Source organism: Meriones unguiculatus, chromosome 11, assembly GCF_030254825.1.
Source record: "Meriones unguiculatus strain TT.TT164.6M chromosome 11, Bangor_MerUng_6.1, whole genome shotgun sequence".
NCBI lineage: Eukaryota > Metazoa > Chordata > Mammalia > Rodentia > Muridae > Meriones > Meriones unguiculatus.
Genome location: NC_083359.1, coordinates 20,960,534 through 20,985,429, shown reverse-complemented (window position 1 = coordinate 20,985,429; position 24,896 = coordinate 20,960,534). Strand labels below are relative to the sequence as shown.

General features: G+C 42.6%; 1 protein-coding gene across 1 annotated transcript; it reads left to right on the top strand.

The window, feature by feature from the left end:
- Positions 1-10,587: 10,587 nt before the first annotated feature.
- LOC110547380 (olfactory receptor 2Y1-like) lies at positions 10,588-11,610 on the top strand. The gene has a single exon (XM_021634894.2). The coding sequence runs from the start codon at positions 10,610-10,612 to the stop codon at positions 11,531-11,533; it is 924 nt and encodes a 307-aa protein (XP_021490569.1). The 5' UTR covers positions 10,588-10,609; the 3' UTR covers positions 11,534-11,610.
- The last annotated feature ends 13,286 nt before the right edge of the window (positions 11,611-24,896 follow it).

Genomic DNA, 24,896 nt, shown 5'->3' with positions numbered 1-24,896 from the left:
GGGGGTGCTTAAAAGCTCACCTGAGTCTCAGAATCTGTTTTGATCCACTGCTGGGTGGAGCAGATAGGAGCTCCACAAGAAGACCAACAGAGCCAACTAACCAGGGCCCAGAGGGGCTTGCGGAGACTGAAGCATTAACCAAGGACCATCCATGGACTGGACCTAGGCCACCTACACAGATGTAGCCAATGGGAAGCTCAGGCTTCATATGAGTTGCCTAGTAAGAAGAGCAGGGATTCTCTGACATGGACTCTGTCACCTGCTATTTGATCACTTCCCCCGCCAGGGCTGCCTCTCCAGGCCACAGAAAAAGAGGATGAGCAAGCTCAGTCATGATGTGGCATTATGTGCTGGAGTAGGTTGGCAGGGAAGTCCCTTTTCTGTGGAGTGGGATGGGGGTAGAGAGGATGGAACCAGGAGGAGAGAAAGGACAGGCTATGGTCAGGATGTAAAGTGAATAAATTAATTAATTAAAGCCAAAAAAAAATCCTTACCCTGAGAAAGGCTCATTTCTACACTGAAGTCCTGAACACCCAGTGCAGTCACTAGCTGCCTAATAAATACTTTTTATTGACTTAAACCCATGTCTGAGAAGTCTTCTCTGGGTAATACCCCATAACACTATGCAAGAGCAGTAAGCACTCTTAATTGCTAGGCCATCTCTCCAGCTCCTTCACAATATTTGTTGAGTCTCTCAACGGAACTAAAAATTTACTTATTGAGTTAATCAAGATAGTCAGTTTGCCTCAGAGCCCATCTGTGTCTCCTAAGTACTGGGATTATAGTTAGTCGCCATACCTGTCCAGCTTCTACATGGGTACTGGGTGTCCAAACTCAGTACCCAACACTTACATAGCAAGAGTGCTGTGAACCACACCCCCAATGCAGTTAACTATATCTTAATAAAGTTATTAAAATCAATATTTGCAGCTGGGGAGGAATAGCACTCAAGAGGCAGGAGGATCTCTGTGACTTCGAGGCCAACCTGGTCTACAGAGTGAGTTCTAAGGCAGCCAGAGCTACACAGAGGAACCCTGTCTCAAAAAAAAAAAATGGAAACAAAAAAATCAATATTTGCTAATTATGTGGTAAACAAAATTCTGATGTAGTAAGAAAAATCATTCAGTTTCTCCCAAATCTCCCATTATGCAAAACTAATATTCTCTTCAGTATGTGTTCTTTTATGACCTGGAGATGATTGTGTTGTGAAACAGCTTTACCACACTGGTTATATTCATAAGGTTTGCCTCCAATATGTGTTAACTCTGTATTTGAAGATGACTGTGTTGGGAAAAGGCTTTTTCACATTGATTACATTTGTAGGGCTTCTCTCCGGTATGTGTTCTTTCTTGCCTTCCAAGTCTTCCAGAACTTTGACAATGTTCTTCAATATTACGGTTCTCCCAATTGTAGCCTATAGCAAAAAGGTTTCTGTAGGTCTCCAGCATCACATCTTTGTAGAGACTCTTCTGGGAAGGATCCAACAAAGCCCACTCTTCTGGAGTGAAGTTCACATGCACATCCTCATACGTCACTGCATCCTAAAATATCCCATAACTATATGCATCTCTCATGGCTGGTATCTCATTGCTTAGGTATCTCAATATCTTGTCGTCGTAAAAATGCAACTCAAGCCTCATCCTCACAGCTTCATGCAATGGACTCTCAAAATACCTGCATTGGTGCTCTGACTCTGCCAAACATAGAGGGCTGGAAGAGTGTATGCTGCGACTTTGGAACTCCCCTAAAATCCCCTCACTGCAGACAGCAGCCGCACTCACACCACATCAGAGGCGCCATTCTAGCCTGCTCAGCTACAGAGCAAACAAGCAGCATGGAAGCAGCCAAAACTAATATTTAAAAAAACATAATCATATTCTAGCCACAGAACTGTGTTTGTTTGTTTTTCTAGCCAAGATTTCTCTGTGTGGCCTTGGCTGTCCTGGACTCACTTTGTAGGCAAGGCTGGCCATGAACTCACAGAGATCCACCTGTCTCTGTCTCCCTGAGGGCTGGAATTACAGACATGAACCACCACTCCCAGCTCCAGAGAAATTTTTATAAGTGCACTTTTTGTTGTTGTTTTTGCTTTGTTTTGTTTTGTTTTTTGAGATAGTGTTTCTTTGTGTTTCCCTGGCTGTCCTGAAACTCACCCTGTAGACCAGGTTGGTCTTGAACACACAGAGATCCACCTGCCTCTCACTTCCAAGTGCTGGGATTAAAGGTGAGGGCCACCACTACTTGGCTTTAAGAGCATTTTTCTTTAATTTTTTTATTTAACTTTTATTAATTACACTTTATTCATTTTGTATCCCCCCGATAAGCCCCTCCGTCTTCCCCTCCCGATCCCACACTCCCTCCCCTTTCTGCATGCATGCCCCTCCCCAAGTCCACTGATAGGGGAGGTCCTCCTCTCCTTCTTTCTGATCTTAGTCTATCAGATCACATCAGGAGTGGCTGCATTGTCATCTTCTGTGGCCTGGTAATGCTGCTCCCCCCTCAGAGGGAGGTGATCAAAGAGCAGGCCAATCAGATTATGTCAGAGGCAGTCATTTTTTTAAAGAGCATTTTGAAAGCTTGTTTGGTGGTTGTTAATCTTGGTTGCCACCCCTGATGGGATTGAGAAACACTTGGGAGATTCATAAAGCTCTGGCTGTATCTATTAAGATCAAACCTGAGTGTAGACAGCACCAGCTGCGGGCCGGTGGCCCAGATATAATGAAAGGAGTTCACCAGAAAGCCTTCTACAGGAGTAGACTACTGCTAAGGAGAACGCTGACCTGCTAGCGTGCAGAGAGGAGATCCCAAGCCTTACAGAGCTGCCTGAGCAAAGGGCAGTGCTTCAGGCTTGCAGCACTCTTTTCAGTTGTCCAGCTGATTTGGGGTCATCCCCATTCCTGTAGCTAAGTCCTCTCCCATACTCCTGTTAGTAGCCCTCACAAAAACTGAATGACTGTCTGCCAAATGTGAGGCACCCACAAACAGTAGTAGAAGACATGTCATAGTTACATCATCTTATGGGTCGGGAAATTAAGGCTCAAGCATGTCAGGTCACAAGGCTAGTGACAGCAAAGCTATTTCCTTAAGTCATAGTATGGTTCTTTAAGTGAATATAGGTGGCTCAGTGTGTTGGCTCTTCTATTTACCATAGTATCAAAAGAGTATACTTTTTCAATGTATTATTTTGAAGTGAATGTATGAATTTCTAGAGTATTAGAAATAAAAATAAGACTCAAAGCAAATAAATATTACTATGTTACACATTTTACAGAAAAATAAAAGTATTGTGCTCACCAGCAAGAAAATAAATATTAGTTGGATACATTCCTACTTGTAAACACAGCTAGGAATATATGAGCTCTACATGGGAGGTACAGAGAAGAAACCTACTCGAAGCGTCATGAACAGGACAGGCCTCAGTTGAGATACGACATTTGGTTTGATTGGTGAAGGTGTGGTAGGAATGGGGTCACAGTAGGAAAGTACAGTGTATCTCACACTAGAGAGTTCCATGAGCAAGTGAGAAGTTTTATTTTGAGAATAATGAGCACATCAGATTGGTCTGGCAGGGCATGAGGAACAGAGAGAACTGAAGACTGCAGGGAAGATCTTAGAGAGACACTCTATTAATTATAATTAGTGCAACGGGTCCCAGCGCTCTCCAAGACCACATATACTAGCCAACTCGTGCTCATTACCATTGTCAGCAAATAATATATGTATAAATACACAGTCAAAAACTGGTATCACACTATGCCAACATAGTTCTGGGGTCAAGAGGCAGTTGACAGCTCTTCGTCATCACCTCTGAGCTTAGGAGCATCAGCAGTCTGTGATACTGGGGGAAGAACATTTACGGTCATGATTCCTCAGAGACAGAAGCTCTGCCCTGAGTCCTTCCCACCAAAGCTGCAATCAAGATCGAAGAGAAAATGGACTTCCAGATGTCAATAGCTGTCACCGGTCACCGGTGGCCATCACTCCTTTGCAGCCAATAGAATTGTTGGAGGCTTTGAATTCCAGGTAAGTGCTGACTGGGTGAACTCCTCAGGATACACGGTTAAAATACAGAAAATAAGAGGCATTCCCCTGGGCTCTTCACCCCCTTCTATAACAAACAGTAGGATACCAAAGCTTTGATAATTCAAGGAAATTCCAATCAACAGATCCAAAAGACAAAGGTTCTGTCAGAGCTGTTGAAATAAATCAAGAATTCCTTAGAGGAATAGACAGCAGCAGGGAACTCCAGCAGACTGAAACAGTAGCAGTGAAAACAAGGAATTTGTTATTTCAGCCTTTCGGTGTCAGTTATGTTGAGGACAATCTGTGTGTTTTCCTACTCTTAGAGTAGAGATTTGGGTGGGTTACAACTTGATATTTGATAGGCACGTCTTGCAGCAGATCTTCCTACAGACTCTTGGGAGCCTCTGAGAAATTCTGTGCTCTACAGTGCAGAAGGAGTGGAGTCCAGAGCACACAGTGCCTGACTTTGGAGCATGGCAGTTAGGAATGGAAAATGGGTTGCAGGATGTTTTGTTCATCCTTAGGCTCATTAGTGATGTTAATCCCCCAAACGCTATAAAAGAGCCACAGTTACAGACGTGATGTGACGAAGTGAGGCCGCATCCCCCTCCCCCTCCAAGAGCACCTGGTCAAACAACGAAGCTGATCAGGAAGGAATCTTCGCCAGCATATTTGCTCAGAGAGGTGAAATTTCATAGCCAGATAGCAGCCCCAATATAGTCAAACAATATCATTTAATTAGTAGACATGGCCGAAGGATATAGAAATGCATCCCATAAGAATTTAGACATGGCTGATGACAAAGAAGTTTGTTATTTTTAATATCATTCATAGACACATTGAGAATACACTCAGGAATTCGAATACAAGCAACCACTGGCTTTACTAATACAACTCAAAAATTCTGTGTGCCAAATAGGCCAGTGACAGGAGACAAATTTTAAAATATAAGGAAGGGTAGAAGGGTAGAGACCACCAGTTCTGATGGACACACACCAACCCCCAGTGCAATCTTTCACCTCTGCAGAAACATTTTAGAATATCCCAGACAGGTATCTTGCTCCCTTTGAGAGAACAGAGAACTTTATAAAGTTGCCTAAATATCACTTCCTTTCCCGACAAGCTGCTTTTAGAAACTTTCATTCTTTCGTCACGCGTTCTTGATGAGTTACATTTGCCTTCCTTTCAATGTGATCAGTTGTTTGGGTTGTGCCTGTAGGGAAAGAGCAAGGCAAGCCCACGGCTTTTTCCGTAGATCATCTCTTTAAACTCGGGTACAAATGATCGCAGCTCCCTTTACATGTTCTCTTCTCAGGTCCTAATCGTTTGGGTTTTTTGTTGTTGTTTTTTTTTTTTTTTTTACTTTTTTTTCATATTTATTTTTTTAAAATTTTTATTTTATTTAAGTTTGTTTATTTTATATCCCAAGGGTGCCCCTCTCTCCTCTCCTCCCAGTCCGCCTCGCCAGGTTAACAGTTTTTGAATATTCCTGCCATCATTTTTTGGAGACAGGATCTCACTGTGAATCCCACTTTGGCCTCAGATGCCCCTCTCTCCTGTCTCAGCCTCCCAGGTGCTGTGATCACAGGTGTGTGCCACTATCAGGTCCCACTATTCAATTAGAAACACCTGTTTCCCAGAAAGATGTTTAAAGATGGTTTCTCAGTTTCATCCTCCTTTGATTCTAGACATTTAGTCAATGTTCTACTCCAAATATACAGCCAAGAACGTATGTAATAGTCAGTACCCTATCTGATGGTGCAGGCTATTCACTAAGCATGACGGGAGATAATAACAGTGTAATATTTGGTGATGGCTAGGATTAGCATGTGTATCATTCCGAATCAGTAATATCTGCTTAGCCACACTTCTGCTTTCGCCAGTCAGCAGGACGGGGTATTTTAAGGCAAAATGGCCTTTGCTTGAGGAAGAGAACACTGGAAAGCACCCATTTTCCTCAGTGTTTAGAGACTCATCAATTGAAAGGAGGTCATTGTATATCTTTCTAATGCATCCTACTCACTATCTCCCACCCACATGCACTGGGCTCCCATAGGAACGCTCGTTTCTGCCCAGGCCCTGAGCCACTGTGACAATAATAATAATAATAATAATAATAATAATAATAATAATACCTTGGTTAGAGCACCAGGTCCTATAAAATATGTACTACAGCTTTCAGTTAGCGCTTTTATGGATTCCTGAATGTGTAAACAGGTGGGTCTCTGATTCTTACGCTTCCTCTTGGGGCTATTTTATTTTTCTGTTGGCTTGGATTGTCCAACTTTGATGTGATGGTTTGGGTTTTATCTTTTTTATTTTATTTCATTTTATTATTTTTATTAATTAGAGTTTTTTCACTTTGTAGCCCCCCTGTACCTCCCTCTGTCTCCCTCCCATCGCACCTTCCCTCTTCCCCACCCCTGTCCCTCTCCCAGTCCACTGATAGAGGAGGTCCTCCTCCCATTCCCTCTGATTCTAGTCTATCAGGTCTCATCAGGAATGGCAGGATTGTCTTCCTCTGTGGCCTGGTAAGGCTGCTCCCCCTCAGGGGGAGGTGATCAAAGAGCAGGCCAATCAGTTCATGGCAGAGACAGTCCCTGTCCCCATTACTATGGAGCCTACTTGGACACGGAACTGCCATAGGCTACCTCTGTGCAGGGGTTCCAGGCCATCTCCATAAGTGGTCCTTGGCTGGAGTATCAGTTTTAGAAAAGACCTCTGTGGCCAGACTTTTTGGATCTGTTGCTGTCTTGTGGAGCTCCTGTCCTCTCCAGGTTTTACTATCTCCCACTTCTTTCATAAAATTCCCTGTACTCTGCCCAATGTTTGGCTATGAGTCTCAGCATCTGCCTCAATACCCTGCAGGGTAGAGCCTTTCAGAAGCCCTCTGTGGTAGATTCCTGTCCTGTTCCCTGTTTTCTCCCTCTTCTGATGTCCATTCTCTTTGCCTTTCTGAATGGGAATTGAGCATCTTAGCCAAAGTCCTCCTTCCTGATTAGCTTCCTTAGGTGTACAGATTTTAGTATGTTATCCTATATTATATGTCTAGCATCCACTTATGAGTGAGTATATACCATGTGTGTCTTTCTGTTTCTGGGATACCTCACTCGGGATGATCTTTTCCAGTTCCCATTTACCTGCAAATTTCATGATTTCCTTGTTTTTTATCACTGAGTAATATTCCATTGTGTAGATGTACCACAATCTCTGTATCCATTCCTCAACTGAGGGGCATCTGGGCTGTTTCCAGCTTTTGGCTGTTACAAATAAAGCTGCTACAAACATGGTTGAGCAGACGTCCTTGTTGTATACTTGACTGTCTTTTGGATATCTGCCTAGGAGTGGTATAGCTGGGTCTTGAGGAAGCACTATTCCTAATTGTCTGAGAAAGCACCAGCCTGATTTCCAAATTGGTTCTATAAGTTTACATTTCCATCAGCAGTGGAGGAGGGTTCCCCTTTCTCCACAACCTCTCCAGCATGTGTTGTCACCTGAGTTATTCATCTTAGCCATTCTGATGGGTGTAAGGTGAAATCTCAGGGTCTTTTTGATTTATATTTTCCTGATGACTAAGGATGTTGAACATTTCTTCAAGTGTTTCTCTGCCATTCGATATTCCTCTATTGAGAATTTTCTGTTTAGCTCTGTACCCCATTTTTTAATTGGATTACTTGATTTGCTGCTGTTTAACTTCTTGAGTTCTTTATATATACTGGATATTAGCCCTCTGTCAGATAAAGGGTTGGTGAAGATCCTTTCCCAATCTGTAGGCATTCGTTTTGTTTTGATGACAGTGTCCTTTGCTTTACAGAAGCTTTACAGAAGCTTTTCGGTTCATGAAATCCCATTTATTGATTGTTGCTCTTAGAGCCAATGCTGTTGGTGTTCTGTCCAGGACTATATTCCATTTTGTTATGTTTTGTTGTTACTGCTTAGAAGCCCATTCTTTTCTAATGAGAGAAAGAGGGAGAGTGGATATGGATCAGGTAGGAGAACAGATGGGAAGGAACTTGGAGGAGTAGATGGAGGGGAAACTGTATTCAGATTCTATGGTATGGAAAAATAATCTGTGTTTAATAAAAGGGAAAAAAGAAAATAAATAATGTTGGAGGTATGTTAGAGGTCAGGTTTGTGGCCATGTGATCAGCAAGCTGCAGTTCCTGTTTAAGAAAGGAAATATTTCCTAGGGAGTAATTTTATTGTCTTGATTATCAAATATGGACATGAATCAGACCTTAGCTACTGACCACAAGGAACAGTGAAAGGAAAGAAAGGTATGAAAGATTGAGAAGGTGATATAACTCCAGCAACTGGATCCTGAGACACATGGGCAGTTCAAGGAGAGAAAAATGAATTGTGCTGAATGCAGGGAGTCACTAAGCACAGTCTTGAGAGAGAATCACAATGATACTGCAGATGGAGTTTGATGTTGTGATCCTGCAAATCAACAAATTCTCAGCAAGACCCTAGGGATTACAAATCAGGACATATTTGTCAAACAAGATACTCATAAGCAGGCATGCAGGGGTCAAAGTCTTGGGTAGGAAGAAAAAGTAAACACGATAAAACGGGAAGAGAAAAGGTTATGATCATGTTTGCATAATCTTTGGGCTGTTGCTTTGCACAGCACATTCCAAGTTTTAAAAAAAAATAGATTCCAAGGAAACCAGATCCATTATCATCCTACCAGCATTTTTAGATTATCTTCCAAAATGCAGAAAACAATTGGCCATGTGATACCCTATCCCAATCGATACACTTACAACACAATTCCTGAACCATGACTAAGGGAATATCATGGGAGAGGAGGCAGAGAGATAAGAAGTCAGAGGACCAGGAAGTATGCATTTCTATTGTGCTTTCTAGCTATTCCTATAAAATATCAACAACATGACTGCCTAAACAAGACCTGAACAATTCCAACAAGGGTTCACATCACAGCATAGAAAATTTCACAAGACCCGCCCCTAGATGAAGAGCTTAGTGACTGCTAAAAGAAGGCGAATTAGACTTTCTCAGGGGTGAGACCCCTGGTTGGTCATCAGTGTGATAAAGAAGCCACTGCTATTTGCCTTTTTGCCTTTACATCTACTGCGTTCTCTACTGCTAAAGAGTCACGGTATGTAGGAGCACAAAAGCATATTTTAAAGAATTTCAAGAAGTAGTGGAAGAGCGAGAAAGAAACTGCCTAAGGAGGATAAGTGTGGCGATAAGGGAATAGCTTGTCACAGGGAGATGATGAGAAATGAGGAAATAGGAACGGTGGGGAGACTTACCGTAGGAAAAACACATTTGTGTTTGTGATTTCCCCATGATGGAGTTTCAGGCTTTCAGTCCTTTGTGACAGATGATAGCTGCTCTCGGACAGGGCCTCAAAGGCCTATCTGTCCATATCCATGTGCGCTGAGTTGCAGGAGGACGAGAAAATGCGCAGTCAAGGGCAAACCTGTGGACTCACCATGGCAACTCCTTCCTCCTCTTCTGCTGAAACTCTTTGCTCATAAACTAAGAAAGGAGAAAATGAGAAAAACAAAGGAGCAATGATCATTTTCTTCCCTCAGAACTTAACAGCTGACTCCTCATTGGTGCGCTGGAATCCTCATGGCAAGCCTGTGAGGGAGGAGGTGCATCATTCCCACAAAGTTGAAAATGTGCTATCTAGAGCCCTAGGTGGCTTGAATCAACTCACAAAATAAGCAGAAGGAATGTGATTCAAGCAAAGGCCACATCACTGCTGCTCCAAGCATCTGTACAATAGGTAAGAATACAACTAAGAAGAGAAAATTTGGGCCTAGACAGTAAGGCTGAGCTGAGTAGCAAAGTATAACATAAAGCTTATGGCTCTGGGATGGATATGGAAAACATTTTAATTCATGTTTTCACAGCATAATATTTTTTTTACTTCAAAAGCCCTAGCCCCATCAGTACCAACAGCTAGACTCAGGTGTTGGAACTAACAGACTCACACAATTGGCCAATTGAAGATAAGGAACAATGAGACAGAGAAAAGATATTGAGTCAATGCATACTGGGAAGAGGAACAGCCAAAGAAAGCCAGTGACCATAGGTTCATCTTTAGAGTACAAATTTGAGCTTGAGGTTTAACTAGAGAAAGAGATGGAACAAGGATATAATTAATATATATAATAATAATAACTAAGCAAGCCTATTAAAGGTGCAACTATTGTCTCAGTTCTGGTCCTGCAATGTGAGCCCATAAATTGTTTATCTGTCAATAATGGTCTTGGGAGATTGGTGTGTGTATAAGTGTAGCATCTCCCCAGTAGGGAATTTGTCACAGTTTGATGGTGATCTTTCAGGCCTGCAGGCTTTGCTGCTCTAAGCTCACTTGGGCTTTAGAACAAGGACCTTCTGTGTCTCCAGCCTATGCAACCTGTGCGCAGTCAACAAAAGTGAAGGAGAGAGCACAGGAAGAAGGCAGACATGCAAGGCCTTCACCTAGCTTTGACGGCTCTGTGGAGCAAAGTGGGAAGTCAACTTAGTTCGGCAAAGGGAGTATCTAAGTGTCTTCTGCAATAAGAAGCATTCCATGGTCATCTACAGCTTGTGAAATCAGGAGGCTATGGGAAGTTTCAATCTCAGCTTGGAAGATTTCACGTTGGTAGGCTTCTCGGATTGGCCTCAACTGGAACTTATCTTCCTCGTCTTCATTTCAATTTTCTACTCTCTAACCCTCTGTGGCAATACCACCATTATTGCTCTCACTCAACTGGACCTTCGGCTGAAAACACCCATGTACTTTTTTCTTGCCCACCTCTCCTTCCTGGACCTCTGTTTCACCAGTAGCACTGTGCCCCAGCTTCTTATCAATCTTTCCCGAGTTGATCAGACTATCAGCTATGCCGGGTGTGTAGCTCAGCTCTTCATAGCACTACTACTAGGTGGAACTGAGTGTGTGCTCCTTGTGATGGCTTTTGACCGCTATGCTGCTGTGTGCCATCCACTCCACTACACAACCATTATGCACCCTGTGCTCTGCCAGGCATTGGCCATGTCCTCCTGGGTGGCAGCCTTCTTGAACTCTCTGATTCAGACAGGCCTCTTCATGACCATACCTCTCTGTGGCCATCACCTGAACCACTTCTTCTGTGAGATGATTGTTCTCCTGAAGCTGGCTTGTGAGAACAAGGCGGGAACAGAGGTCAACTTGTTTGTGGCCAGAGCCATCATTTTGGTCTGTCCCATAGCACTAATTCTAGGCACCTATGCACACATTGCTCATGCAGTGCTGAAGATCAAGTCAAGAGCTGGACGCAGAAAGGCTCTGGGGACTTGTGGGTCCCACCTTGTGGTGGTTTCTCTGTTTTATGGCTCAGCCATGTACACATATCTACAACCTGTCCACAGGTATTCTGGGAGTGAAGGAAAGTTTGCTGCCCTCTTTTATACTATAATTACTCCTATGCTGAACCCTCTGATCTATACCCTGAGGAACAAGGACGTGAAGGGGGCTCTGTCAAAGGTACTTGGAAAAGGAAGAGAATAGGGATAGAAGGGAAAAGGTGGCTGGATAAAATATTGTATGTCTCTGACAAAAATTCTGTGCCCAACATACTTTCTCTTAGAAATGAGACATAAAGAATTTCCCAGGTGGTGGATGGGGGCTGAGATACGATGAATATATTTCCATAGAAACTTCCAACAAGAAATGTTGAATGGTATTCTTCAAACTGAAAAAAAAAACAGACATCCTTAGAAAAGAAAGCATCGTAATATATAAATCTCACTGCTGAGAGAATGTGTATATAAATTCAAAATACTCTAATATCATAAATAGTTCAGAAGCCAATCACATCCTCTCTTTAAGACTAAATCACAAAACAACTGAAAAGAAATATCACACGAAAAATAAGCAATATAAAAATATGCAAACTACATTAGGAAAGATTCAAAATATATGTCATTTTTATGTTAGTATGTAAAAGTAACTTTTAGTCACCAGATGTAATTGTCATCTCAGAGGCTTATTGCTGAAAATTCTCACCCTTTCTAGGTCTTTCTGAACTCTGGCTGGCTGGCTCAACTCAGCTGTTCTAGTTCAAAAATCCTCTCCAAGCTGACTGATTCGAACTGGCTTCTCTTTACTTCATACTGAATTCCTCTGCTTGGCCTCATACCAACTTTAGTAATCTCTTCTAATCTTCTGGGTCCTCTTATTCTCTGGCTCAACCTATCTTCACCTGTGCCTAGCTTGTTCTCTCTGCCACCTATCTTTGTAAAACTGTCCTACTAAAACAGCCTCATTCCTCTCTTTCCTGTCTGTTCTCCTCAGAGTTAACTCATTCTGTCAAATCTTTCCCTGATTTGTCTGCCCTTCAATTAGACATTATTTTCAAACATGACTGCTTCCTTCTATAAACTAACCTTACTTTTATTGTTTGAGATTAAAGGTGTGTACTGAGGGTATGTCGGTATTCCAGAAAGATTATACTGTAATCCAAGGGGTGTCTGCATTCCAGCTGGGTCATATAGACCTAGAAGGTCTTTGGATGATATCCCTTGCCAGAGCAGTCATGTTATTGGATTAAAATTTCTATACATTAGTACATTGTCTTTCATTTTATCTTTATGTTTATGTCATGTTACTCTCACATCAAAATAGTTTGTCTTCATGGGATATACTCACTTATATAGACCTATAAGATATGATAAACATAATGAAATCTATACACCTAAAAAAGATAATCAATTGAGCGGACATGGGGTAAGATGATCAATCCTCGTTTAGAAAGACAGATGGGATGTGCATTGAACGTATGACAGGAGTCTACTGAGCGCATCTGAAAGACTCTAACTAGCAGTGTTTTCAAAGCAAAGACTCATGACCAAACCTTTGGCAGAGTACAGGGAATCATAAGAAAGAAGGGGAGTTAGTCTGATGGGGAAAGGATAGGAGCTCCACAAGGACCAAATATATCTGGGCACAGGGTCTTTTCTGAGACTGACATTCAACCAAGGACCATGTATGGATATAACCTAGAACCTCCACTCAGATGTAGCCTGTGGTAGCTCAGTAACCAATTGGTTTCCCAAAGTGAGGGGAACAGGGACTATTTCTAACAGGAACTCGATGACTGGCTCTTTGGTCTCCCCACCCCCGAAGGGAGGAGCAGTCCTGTTAGGCCACAGAGGAGGGCTTTGCAGCCAGTCCTGAAGATACCTGATAAAACAGGATCAGATGAATGGGGAGGAGGTCCCCCCCATCAGTGGACTTGGAAAGGGGCACGGTGGAGATGAGGGAGGGAGGGAGGGAGGGACTGGGAGGGAATGAGGGATCGGGACACGGCTGGGATACAGAGTTAATAAAATGTAAAAAAAAAAAAAAAAATAGTTTGTCTTAATCAAAAGGTGTTTCTGAACGGTTTCTGGTAACCAAAAACAAAATATCTTTGTTACAGAAAGTTATAAGAGTAATAAATGCTCACAGCTATAGTAAATTGCTTAAGAACAACTAAGATATCTCCACGTGGGCAGCACTGTAGAGCTGGCTGGCCCTGGTAGTGTGGGCACAGGAGAGCCAGTCCCAAGGGCATGAGAGTGGGAGAGCTGGTCCTGCCCCTCACCTGGGCAGCAGGAAAGCTGGCCCTGGTGGTGCTGGCTTAGAAGAGCTCATGGGCTGATCAACTCAGCTTCCATGAAGGCCCAGATCCATGGCTCCAAGTTGGCCCTCCCAACATCTAACCTATCCGTGAAAGACTGGAGTGCACGAAGGGGCTGGTCTTAAGATACAAAGCTGCAGGACCTCCATGACACAAGGCAACAACAGGATACTGAGAGGAGTCCTGGTGGGAATCCAGTGTTGATAATATAAAAGAAGCCAGAGGCCTTGAAGCAGACCAAAGACTCACTGCAATGAACATTTGCAAGCAAACCTCTTTGAGCAAAATGGCTTATTGTGTGACACACCATGGCACCCAGAGCTTTCATAAAGAGATGTTTTGGTTTTCTGTTTTCCTTGTTAATCTTTTTTCTTTGTGGGGGGAGGTTGCAAGGGCAGAGGGCAGATGTGAAGAGGCTGAGAGATGGGTAGGATTGTAGTGCGTAATGTGAAATTCACAAGCATCAATAAAAACTTTTAAATGGAGAAAATAAGAGACAAAGAAAGACAGAGAGAGGAACTATGAGAACACAAGAAGGTAAATTACAAATGACTCTACTTATCTGAAGGTACTGTTGTTACTAATGAGTTATTGAATGTTTATTACTGAATGGATAAAAATAAGTATTTAAGAGAGACAAACATGTGTTCCTTCAAGAAGCTTGCTTCTTTTAAGAATGTGTAAAGTGAAAGGAGAACTAAGATATTTCATGCACATCAGGCATGGTGGCCCAGGCATGGGGTCCCAGCACGTGAGTGGCTGAGATGAGAAAAAAGACAGTGCAAGAATATGTCTCCAGAAATGAAAAAGGATTGGTGCCATTGTAAAGACAAGTTATGATGAAAGGGTCAATTCATCAAAAGAAAAAAAAATGACTCAAAATGCATGTACTCAATATCAGAACATCCAGATACATTTAAAAAAGTAATTAAGAAATAGAAAATGAGAGAGTCTGTTAAACCCAAGATTTGCCAGAGAAAAAATAAATTCCACCATTTTGAGCCAAATTTGGAGCAAGCTGTATTAAATATTAAATACTGACCAAGAGAAAAACTGGTCGGGACCACACCCTGGATTTCCCACCTGAGTAGCCTGAGACACTTGTTATAGGATCTTTTATGGCTAAAATTCATAGGCCACTGTACTTTCCCATGAGGCTTTGTTATCTTTCAATAAATACAATTCCCAGTGTTCCAGGAAGTTACCTGGTCCTTGGACAGGTGGAGTTTACAGGTTAATTGGGGCTTGTCACTTTTCTTTTTTTAATTTTAATTTTTTTTTCGTTTTATATCCTGGTCGTAGCCCTTCCTTCTTTTCCTCCCAGTCTTCCCTGTAGTCCTTATTTCCCCTCCCCTGCTCCTCAGAAAAGGGGAGCCCCACCGACTCCCAATAGCTCAGGCACTAAGATCAACAATTAATAAATGGGGACACTTGAAAATGAAAAGCTCTGTAAGGCAAAGGACACTCAATAAAATGAAATGACAGTCTACAGATTGGGAAAATGTCTTCACCAATTCTACACCTGACAAAGTGCTAATATCCAAAATATATAATGAACTCAAGAAATCAAACACCAATAAAAATAACCCAGTTTTAAAATGGGGCCCAGATCCCACCATTTACCTGCAAATTTCATGATTTCCTTGTTTTTTATTGCCGAGTTATATACTCACTCATATAGACATATAATATAGGATAAACCTACTAAAATCTATACACCTCAAGAAACTAATCAAGAGGGAGGACTCTTGCTAAAATGCTCAATCCCTATCCAGAAAGGCAAAGAGGATGGACATCAGAAGAAGGAGAAAACAGGAAACAAGTCAGGAGCCTGACACAGAGGACCTCTGAAAGGCTCTGCCTTGCAGACTATCAGTGCAGATGCTGAGACTTATGGGCAACCTTTGGGCAGAGTGCAGGGAATCTTAGGAAAGAAGTGGGAAACAGTAAGATCTGGAGATGACAGGAACTCCACAAGGAGAGCAACAGAACCAAAAAAATCTGAGCACAGAGGTCTTTCCTGGGACTGATACTCCAACCAAGAACTATGCATGGAGATAACCTAAGACCCCTGTACAGATGTAGCCCATGGCAGTTCAGTATCCAAGTGGGTTCCATTGTAATAGGAACAGGGACTGTCTCTGACATGAACTGATTGGCCTGCTCTTTAATTACCTCCCCTTGAGGGGGAAGCAGCATTACCAGGCCACAGAAGAAGACAATGCAGCCACTCCTGATGAGACCTAATTGACTAGGATCAGAAAGAAGGAAAAGAAGACCTCCCCTATCAGTGGACTTGGAGAGGGGCATGAATGCAGAGGGTGGAGGAAGGGAGGGGTTGGGATGGGAGGAGGGAAGGAACCACAGGGAGGATACAAAGTGAATAAAATGTAATTAATAAAGAATTTTTTAAAAAAATGGGGCCCAGAACTAAACAAGAGTTCTCAACAGAGGAATCTCAAATGTCAGAGAAGCACTTAAAGAAATGTTCAAATTCCTTAGTCATCAGAGAAATGCAAATCAAAACAACTCTGAGATTCCATCTCACAACAGTCAGAATGGCTGAGATCAAAATCTCAGGCAAGAGCACATGTTGGCAAGGGTGTGGAGAAAGGGGAACCCTCCCCTATTGCTGGTGGGAGTGTAAACTTGTACAACCACATTGGGAATCAACCTGGTGCTTTCTCACAAAATTGGGAATAACTCACCTCAAGACCCAGCTATACTTCTCCTGGGTATATATACAAAAGATGTTCCACCATACATACAGCAAGAGCACTTATCACCTATGTTCCTAGCAACCCTATTAACAATAGCCAGAATCTGGAAACAACCTAGATGTCCCTCAACTGAAGAATAGATAAAGAAACTGTGGCACATTTACACAATGAATTACTACTTAGCTATTAAAAACAAAGAAAGAATGAAATCTGCAGGCAAATGATGGATGGAATTAGAAAAGGTCATCCTGAGTGAGGTAACCCCAGACCCAGAAAGACACACATGGTATATACTCACCTGTAAGTGGATTTTAGACATATAGTACAGGATAAGCATACTACGAAGCACAGACTCAAAGAAGACAAGTAACGGAGGATCCAAGGGAGAACACATGAATCTCACTCTGAAAGAAAGACAGAACAGACAGAGGAAGTGGCTGAAGAGAGAGAACAAGGTAGGAGAGGGGGTGCAGAGTTAAGAGGGTGCAGAACAGAACAAGGGCGAGAGGACAGGACTATAGAGAAAAGAGAAACTGAGGGTGGGGGTATCTCTGTGAGGAAAGGGGTATCTCCTTTCCTCTACCTCTGGAGTCCTAAGTCAGGGTAGACTCCTGGGAGAATATGAGGGGTACTCAAGCAGAGACTCCTAATTGCAGAGGCCATAGAGACTGAAGAGAACACCCATCCTAGTCTAACTGGCAGAGGGAAGGATACACCAACCCACCCACAAAATTTTCAACCCAAAATTTACCCTTCCTACAAGATGTGCAGAGATAAAGATAGAGCACATACAGCAGAGATTGAGGGAATGTCCAAACAATGCCTGGCCCAACCAAAGATCCACCCTATCTGAGAGTGCCAACCTCTGACCCTATGAATGATGCTCTGCTAACCTTGAAGACAGGAGCCTGCCAGAGTTGTCCTCTGAGAGGCTCTACCCAGCAGTGCCTCAACACAGCCAAACAATGGGTGATGCCTATGGCATCTTGTGGAAAAGTGGAAGGAAAGAGAAAAGGACCTGGAGATGACAAGAAGACCAACAGAGCCAACTAACAAGGGCCCAGAGGGGCTTTCTGAGACTGAAGCATCAACCAAGGATCATGTATGAACTGAACCTAAGCTCCCTACAAATATTTATCAGATGGGCAGCTTAGGCCTCATGTGAGTCCTCTAGGAAGGGAAGTAGGCACTGCACTGGACTCACTTGCCAGATTTTTGATCACTTTCCCCTGACAGGACTGCCTTGCCAGGTCACAGAGGAAAAGGACATACTCACTCCTGATGCAACTTGATGAGCTGGGCTGGATAGGAAAGGGACTCCCCTTTTCTGAGGAAAGGGGAAGGGGAGAGGAGAAGGGAGGGAGGGTGCGACTAGGAGAGGAGGAAGGATGGAGCTACAACAAGTATGTAGAGTGAATTAAAAAAAAATTTAAGGTAAAAAAAAAGACCCTTTTGAGTCAAAAAAAATAGATGTACACGGCCAACAGATAAGTGAAGATATGTTCAACATCATGAATTAAATTAAATCAATATGCCACGGAGGGGAATTGTTGCTAAACAGACAGCCCTCAGAGCATTGAGGGCAAACCTAAGTCCAGTGGAAACCTGTGACTCAGTTAATCCTCCGCTTGGCTTTCCCATGTCCCCGTGGAATGCTGCAGGACAAGCTGATAAGCAGAAGGAAGATGCCTTCAGGTGTGCCTTTTGGAGGAGACATGCTAACAGGTAACTCTGAGCCCCTGGGACCCCTAAAGCTCCAGACAAGGCCTGACACCCTGCTGACCCTACTGTGCCCTGTGAGTAGACCAAACTGCAAAAGAAAGTCGTTCTCTTTTCCACATGAAAGCAACCCAGAGAGGCTCTGTGTCTCTTCGTAGTCATCGGTCATTGCTCTTCTCTTCCACGAATTCCAAGTTTTACCTTTTTATTGTGCTCGCCACAGCAGAAGATGATATGGAGGTTCTGAGGAGGGGAAAGCTTTAAATTAGAACTGGCATGTAATCTATCGGCCCCACCCTGGCTACGCACATAGAAGAAATGAAACCTAAATTCTGAAGAGAGTTGTCAGTCCAGTGTCTATATCAGCACTGTTTACAACACTTGATGAATGGAGATAATTCCTCCCCTTCAACTGGAAGAATGGAGGTTTTTTGATGTGGTGATGAAATCCTGATGTCTTTTGAAGAGCATGAATGGACATGAGGTGAATATGAACCCCTTCATGTCCATGTCCATTGAAATGTACCATGTACCCTTACACAGTGCATAACCACACTCGTAGGAAATCTAAAAGTTTGTCCCACAAAACTTGACAGGCTAGTGGGAGAACTCAGTGGGTAAAGGAACTGCTGCAAGCCTGACACCCAGATATGAATTCTGAGACCTGTGAGATAGGAGCAGAGAACCTATCCCTCAAGTTGTCCTCTGAACCCCGCAATCACAGCATGGCATGCACATGCACTCACCATACACACACACATACACACACACACACACACACACACATACACACTTATACACAACAGCATAAAAAGAATTGATATATTTTAATGTTAAAAAATTAAGTTGACGGTTAAATGGTGGTTACTAGAAACAGTAGGATGTAGGGGGGGAAGGCTAGAGGTGGAGACTAACCAATTGATAAGGCTGCTGCCATTAGGCTGGAGTGAGAAGTTCCGGTGTGCTATTACATAATAGTATAGCTATAGACAGTGATAATGTAGTGTAATCAAGAAGCTCAAAGAGGCCTGAGAAGGTGGCTCAGTGCGGAAAGGCGCTTGCTGCCAAGCTTGAGGACCTGAGTTCAATCCCCAGGGTTTACATGATGAAAGGAGAGACCTGTTTCCTGAAAGTTGTGCTCTAGTCTTCGCATGTGGTGTCCTCCAGCCATGCAAATACACACACACACACACACACACACACACACACACACACGCACGCACACACATATGCTAAATAAATGTGATAAAAAAAATTTATAAAGCTAGAAAAAAGGATTTTAAAAAATTTAGCAGAAGGAATATTTGAGGAAATGTACTTAACTGATTTAGATATTATGTAATGTATACTTATACAAAAATATTGTATAATATCCCCTTAGTATGTACAACTTTATTCTTTTATGTACTGTACAAGATGATAGTCACATGTATCCTATAGGTGTGTTTGCCAAACTTTCCTAATTATTGGCACTAGCTTCCAATAAAAACCTTGAGAGGATATTAGTCCTCTGTCAGATATAGGGTTGGTGAAGATCCTTTCCCAAGCTGTAGACTGTCGTTTTGTTTTGATGACGGTGTCCTTTGCTTTACAGAAGCTTTTCAGTTTCATGAGGTCCCATTTATTGATTGTTGCTCTTAGAGCCTGTGCTGTTGGTGTTCTGTTCAGGAAGTTGTCTCCTGTGCCAATGAGTTCAAGGCTCTTCCCCACTTTTTCTTCTAAGCAGTTTAGTGTGTCTGGTTTTACATTGAGGTCTTTGATCCACTTGGACTTTAGTTTTGTGCAGGGTGATAAGTATGGATCTATTTGCATTTTTCTACATGTAGACATCCAGTTAGACCAGCACCATTTGTTGAAGATGCTGTCTTTTCCCCATTGAATGGTTTTGGCTTCTTTGTCAAAAATCAGGTGTCCATAAGTGTGTGGATTTATTTCAGAGTCTTCTATTCAGTTCCATTATCACCAGTCTGTTTCTATGCTAGTACCATGCAGTTTTTAGTATTGTTGCTCTGTAGTACAGCTTGTGATCAGGGATGGCCTTATCAGGCCACAGAAGATGACAATGCAGCCACTCCTGATGAGACCTAATAGACTAGGGTCAGAAGGAAGGAAAAGAAGACCTCCCTATCAGTGGACTCGGGGAGTGACATCCGTGCATAAAGGGAAAGAAGGAAGGGATTGGGAAGGGAGGAGGGAGAGAACCATAGGGGGGATACAAAGTGAATAAAGTGTAATTAATAAAGAATTTTTTTTCAAAAAAGGGAAAAAAAAGAAAAACCTTAAGAGGAGCCTTTAAAACCTCTCCTTCCTCAGGCTCCTTAACTAATTAGTTATCTAGATCTATTTGTTCTGTGATTTGAATATGTATCAAACTCATCTTCTCATTCTCTTGCACCCTAGCATCCTTTAATAAGTACCGCCCTCAACCACACTGCATTGTCCCAAGCTCTTAAAGAGAAGATGCATCTCCTTCTGCTGATCAGATACAAATATCATGTTGCTAATGGACCCTGAAAGAGATTTGATGTGTAATCAGGGAACACTGATTGCATCACCTAACCTCCCTGTCACAAACTTGGTACTATCTCAGACATATGCAGGAACACATGAGCTCTACACGAAGAGCCCAGAGAAGAAACACATTTGAGGTGTGGCGAATGTCGTAGTCTTTAAGCGAAACATGGACGTTGGTCTGATTGATTAAGCCCTGGTCCGGAAGTAAGGAAGTGGAGGGGATCTCAGGCTGCAGAGTTCCATGAGAAAATAAGTTATGTTCTGAGAAAACTGTGACTAACTCCAATTTGTCTGGCAGAGCATTGGAAATAGAAAAAAAAACAAGGAGTGCAGGCAGATCTTAAAGGGCCAGTTGATGGATGATAATTTGCCACATTGGGGCCCAGCTGTCTCCAAGGCCATGTATATTAATTAACTCGTTCTCCACTCCTTTAATGAATCTTTTCCATTGTCCCCAGACTTAATCATACTGAGGCTTTAGCATAAGGAAATGGGGTGGTCATACTCCAGCTAAACATTAGGATCAGAAGAAGTCAAAGGAATAGAGCTTAAGAAAGGAGGGTTTTGGTGAGAAAGATGCTTCCACTTTGGCAGCAGCAATCTCTGCTCTAGATAAAGGAGTGGCCCACATGTTATGGTGATTTCTCTAGCACAGCAACTCTGGCTTGAGTTCCATCTCACTGAAGATGGCATCAGGAGCCAAGTGGAAAATATCTTTTTCTTCACCCGTGGATCCCACTAGTAGATTTCATCGCTCCTTGATGCCAACAGAATCAATAAAGATGAGAGCAATTTGTCCTTGTCCCTCAGGTAAGTCCCTCAGAATGGGTGGCTACTCAGTCTTGACCATTTAAAATCTAGGAAATGAGAAATAGCCCACAAGGTAACTAGCATTCACACCCATTGCACTGGATGCACATAGCGTGTGGACAAGTTAATGTTCATCAAAAAAAAAAAAAAAAAAAAACTTGTATTCACTCACAGAATAACTAGGTCTCTATCATCTGTCCCCCCTCTCTCTACCCTGTACAGAGCATCAAAAATCAGCCCTGTATCATTTCCAGTTGCTTACGTTTTTTTTTTTAATGTAAATGGTAAATACTAGCGTGCAGATCAGAGAGCGACTAAGTCTGCAGTGACGAGATGGGTAGATGGACTTGTTGATGTCTAATAAGGTTTTATAACATGGCCTTTCTCTGAATCGCTAATCAGGGAATCTACATGCTCGTACGTAACTGAAGGCGGTGAAGCCAGTCTCTAATTCAAGAGCGTGTGGTCTGAGTGTTCCAAAGTGTCCCACTCTTCGCACATCATCCAGTTCCGCATCACCTTTCTTAACATCGCCTTGGAAGCGAAGAGCTCGCCATGTGAGCTGTGGGGACCAGGAATCACATCAGACCATGGGCACACTGCTTGTGTGCTTTCCTGTGAGGATTCGGTGAGCGTCAGTCATGCTATTGCACCGCTGTGGCCCCCTTCCCAGAACCTCTTACCAACGTAAGTGTGTGCTGTGCTGTATAGCAGTTATTGTTCCTTGTCTTTTTTATATATAAACAGCATCATTTATTGAGCAATTTCCTAATCTTTTGATTAATATTTCTGTGGGTATTCATTTTATAAGACTGCTCTCAACCTTTATTTTTGCTACTTCCAACAAATGATTATCAGAGTACACACATTACTCTGGGTCAGGGTCATGGAAGAGAACATAATTAAGATTTCAGCTATACACTAGCTTAGATTGCAAAACTCAATTACATGAATATCCAAAGCCAATAATGTTGGCTGTTACATTGTTCTCTCTCCCTCTCGCTCGCTCTCTTTCTCCCTCCATTCCTCTTTTATTGAAAATAGATTCTATTCTTGTACAATATATCCTGATTACAGTTTCCCCTCTGTCTACCCTTCCCAGTTCCTCTCCGTCTGGATCCACTCGCCCTGCCTCTCTTTAGAAAAGAACAGTTTTCTCAGAGATAACAAAAACGTAACAAAATAAAAGGAGAAGGCAAGCCAATGGAAGGGAAAATGCCCGAGAGAAAGCACAAGAATCAGAGACCCACTCATTGACTTACTCAGAAGTCTCACAAAAACACTGAGCTGAAAGCCATAGACTACAGAGGACCTGGTGCAAACGTAGGCAGACCCTGTACTTGCTGCTTCAGCCTCTGTGAGACCATGTGAGCCCTGCTCACGATTTAGAGAGCAGTGTTCTTCTGGTAAGGTGTCTTCATTCAACCACTCCCCCCAAGGTTCAGGGAACTAAATGGAAGAGGAGAAGGAAAGATTGTAAGAGCCAGAGAAGATGGGTGACACCAAAGAAACAGGGCCTTCCTGACAGAACAGGACAGACTCACGTATGAACTCACAGAGACTGTGGCAGCACAGCCAGGGCTGCACATGTTCAAGCTAGGCTAGTGTCAGGGATGAACGGAGGGATCGGAAACAAGCTCCGACCCCTGACTGAGACAGCATCTCCAACTGATAACTGCCTGAAGATGAAAAATTATTTTCCTCCAATGGAGTTTCACTGGGTATAGAAGCTGTGCTTAATCTAAAACCATTACCAGCAGCAGACCCAACACAAAAGAAACTGAATGGGGTTGTTTGTTTGCTTGCTTGTTTGTTTGATTTTTGGTTTTGTTTTTTTTTTTTTTTTGTAGATTTTTTTCTCATATTGCTTTTTTTGGTCATTTTTTATCTTACTGGATTTTTGCTTGTATATTATGGCTTATGGTTTGGTATTTTATGGGTTTTGGAGTGTGAGTGTGTGTCTGTCTGTCTGTTTCATATGATTTTTCTTTTTTGTTCTGGTTTGTTTTGTCTCTTTTTTTTCTAAAGAGGGAGAGAAAGTAGATGTGGAATTGGATGAGTGGGGAAATGGGGAAGAGCTGGAAGGAGACGGGGGAAGGAAAACTGGGATCCAAATATATTGTATAAAAATTATTTCCAACGAGAAAGAGAGGGAGAGAGAGGGAAGGAATATAAGGTCCAATAAGGAAGATAATTGGAAGGAAAACAGGAAACAGTCTCATTTTCTCCAGAAAAAAAAAATCAAATTGTATGTTTGAATTAAGTTTCACTGTATTCTGACAATCTCATTAAATTAGTGGGCAAGCTGAAGGGTGAAGAACCACAAAGACTGTTTAACATGGTGCTGACCGAGTTTATTGTTAGCTGTGTACACTTTGCTAGCCGCTCCTCTGGGAAACTTGGGTCTCTTCAGTGGAAACATCTAGTCTTCAGAGGCTTAACAGCGTGCAGTGGGCCATCAAGATGACTGAGAAGGTAAAGGGGCTTGATGCCAACCCTGAAGACCTCGGTTCAGTTCCCAGGATCCGCACAGCAGGAGACAATCAGTCCTCATACGGTTATCCTCTGACTCCTCTGACTCCACAATCATGCCAGGGCACACGCGAGCCCACACACGCACACACAATGAAAAAGGGTATAACATGGTCTAAAGATGCAAAACTCTTTAGGGACTATTTCTGTTAGTCGGTAGGAATGGCTGCATCTAGGGAATTGGGCTGTTAAGCTCAATGTCTTGGGGCAGAGACTGACTCTTCACTGGGGGGAGGAGAGGGTGGCCGTGGGCTGAAGAGAAGAATGGGTAGAGAGGAAGGCACTGTTTCTGTTAGTTCAAGTTTCACACTCGTTCTTCTAGATGTGTGTTTCAGTTACTATCCCTGGGTGTTAAAGGGAAAGTCCTCATGCCCAAAGGATGATAGAAATAACTAAGTAATCCGTAAATGTCCTGTTGATCATTAGGAAGGACTGTCTTCTGAGAGCTAATCTTCTTGCTAGCATCATCCTAAGCATAAGTCAATGGGGTTGTGCAGGATGGATGAGGGAAGGACTCTTTGCTGCTACAGCCACATGTAGAAGATTCTTTTCTGTTATAACCAGGGATCTCTGTATGTTCGTTTTCGGTAGAGTGGCTGTGTTTATTGCATAAGGAGTGCCTTCCACAGCCTCTAAGCTTTATAGATGTCCTAAAGTGACCATGTACGGTGACACATATAGCTAATGAAGTAGCCAACTTGTAAATATGTTAGCACTGACAGGAAAGATGTGTGTAGAACACAGAAGTAGCACGCCACCTTTGGACACAGTGGGTCAGAATATGTTCGTTAGACTGGCAGTGATGGGAAGAAGGAACAGATTTACATTTTGATGGAACCATTGGTATGCGTGCATCTTCTGGCTGTGCAATATGAATACATTATTTCAGAGGGAGCATATTTTCTTGCTAATACTTTATTATGTAGACTCTTAGAAAGACTAAGAATTTATAATA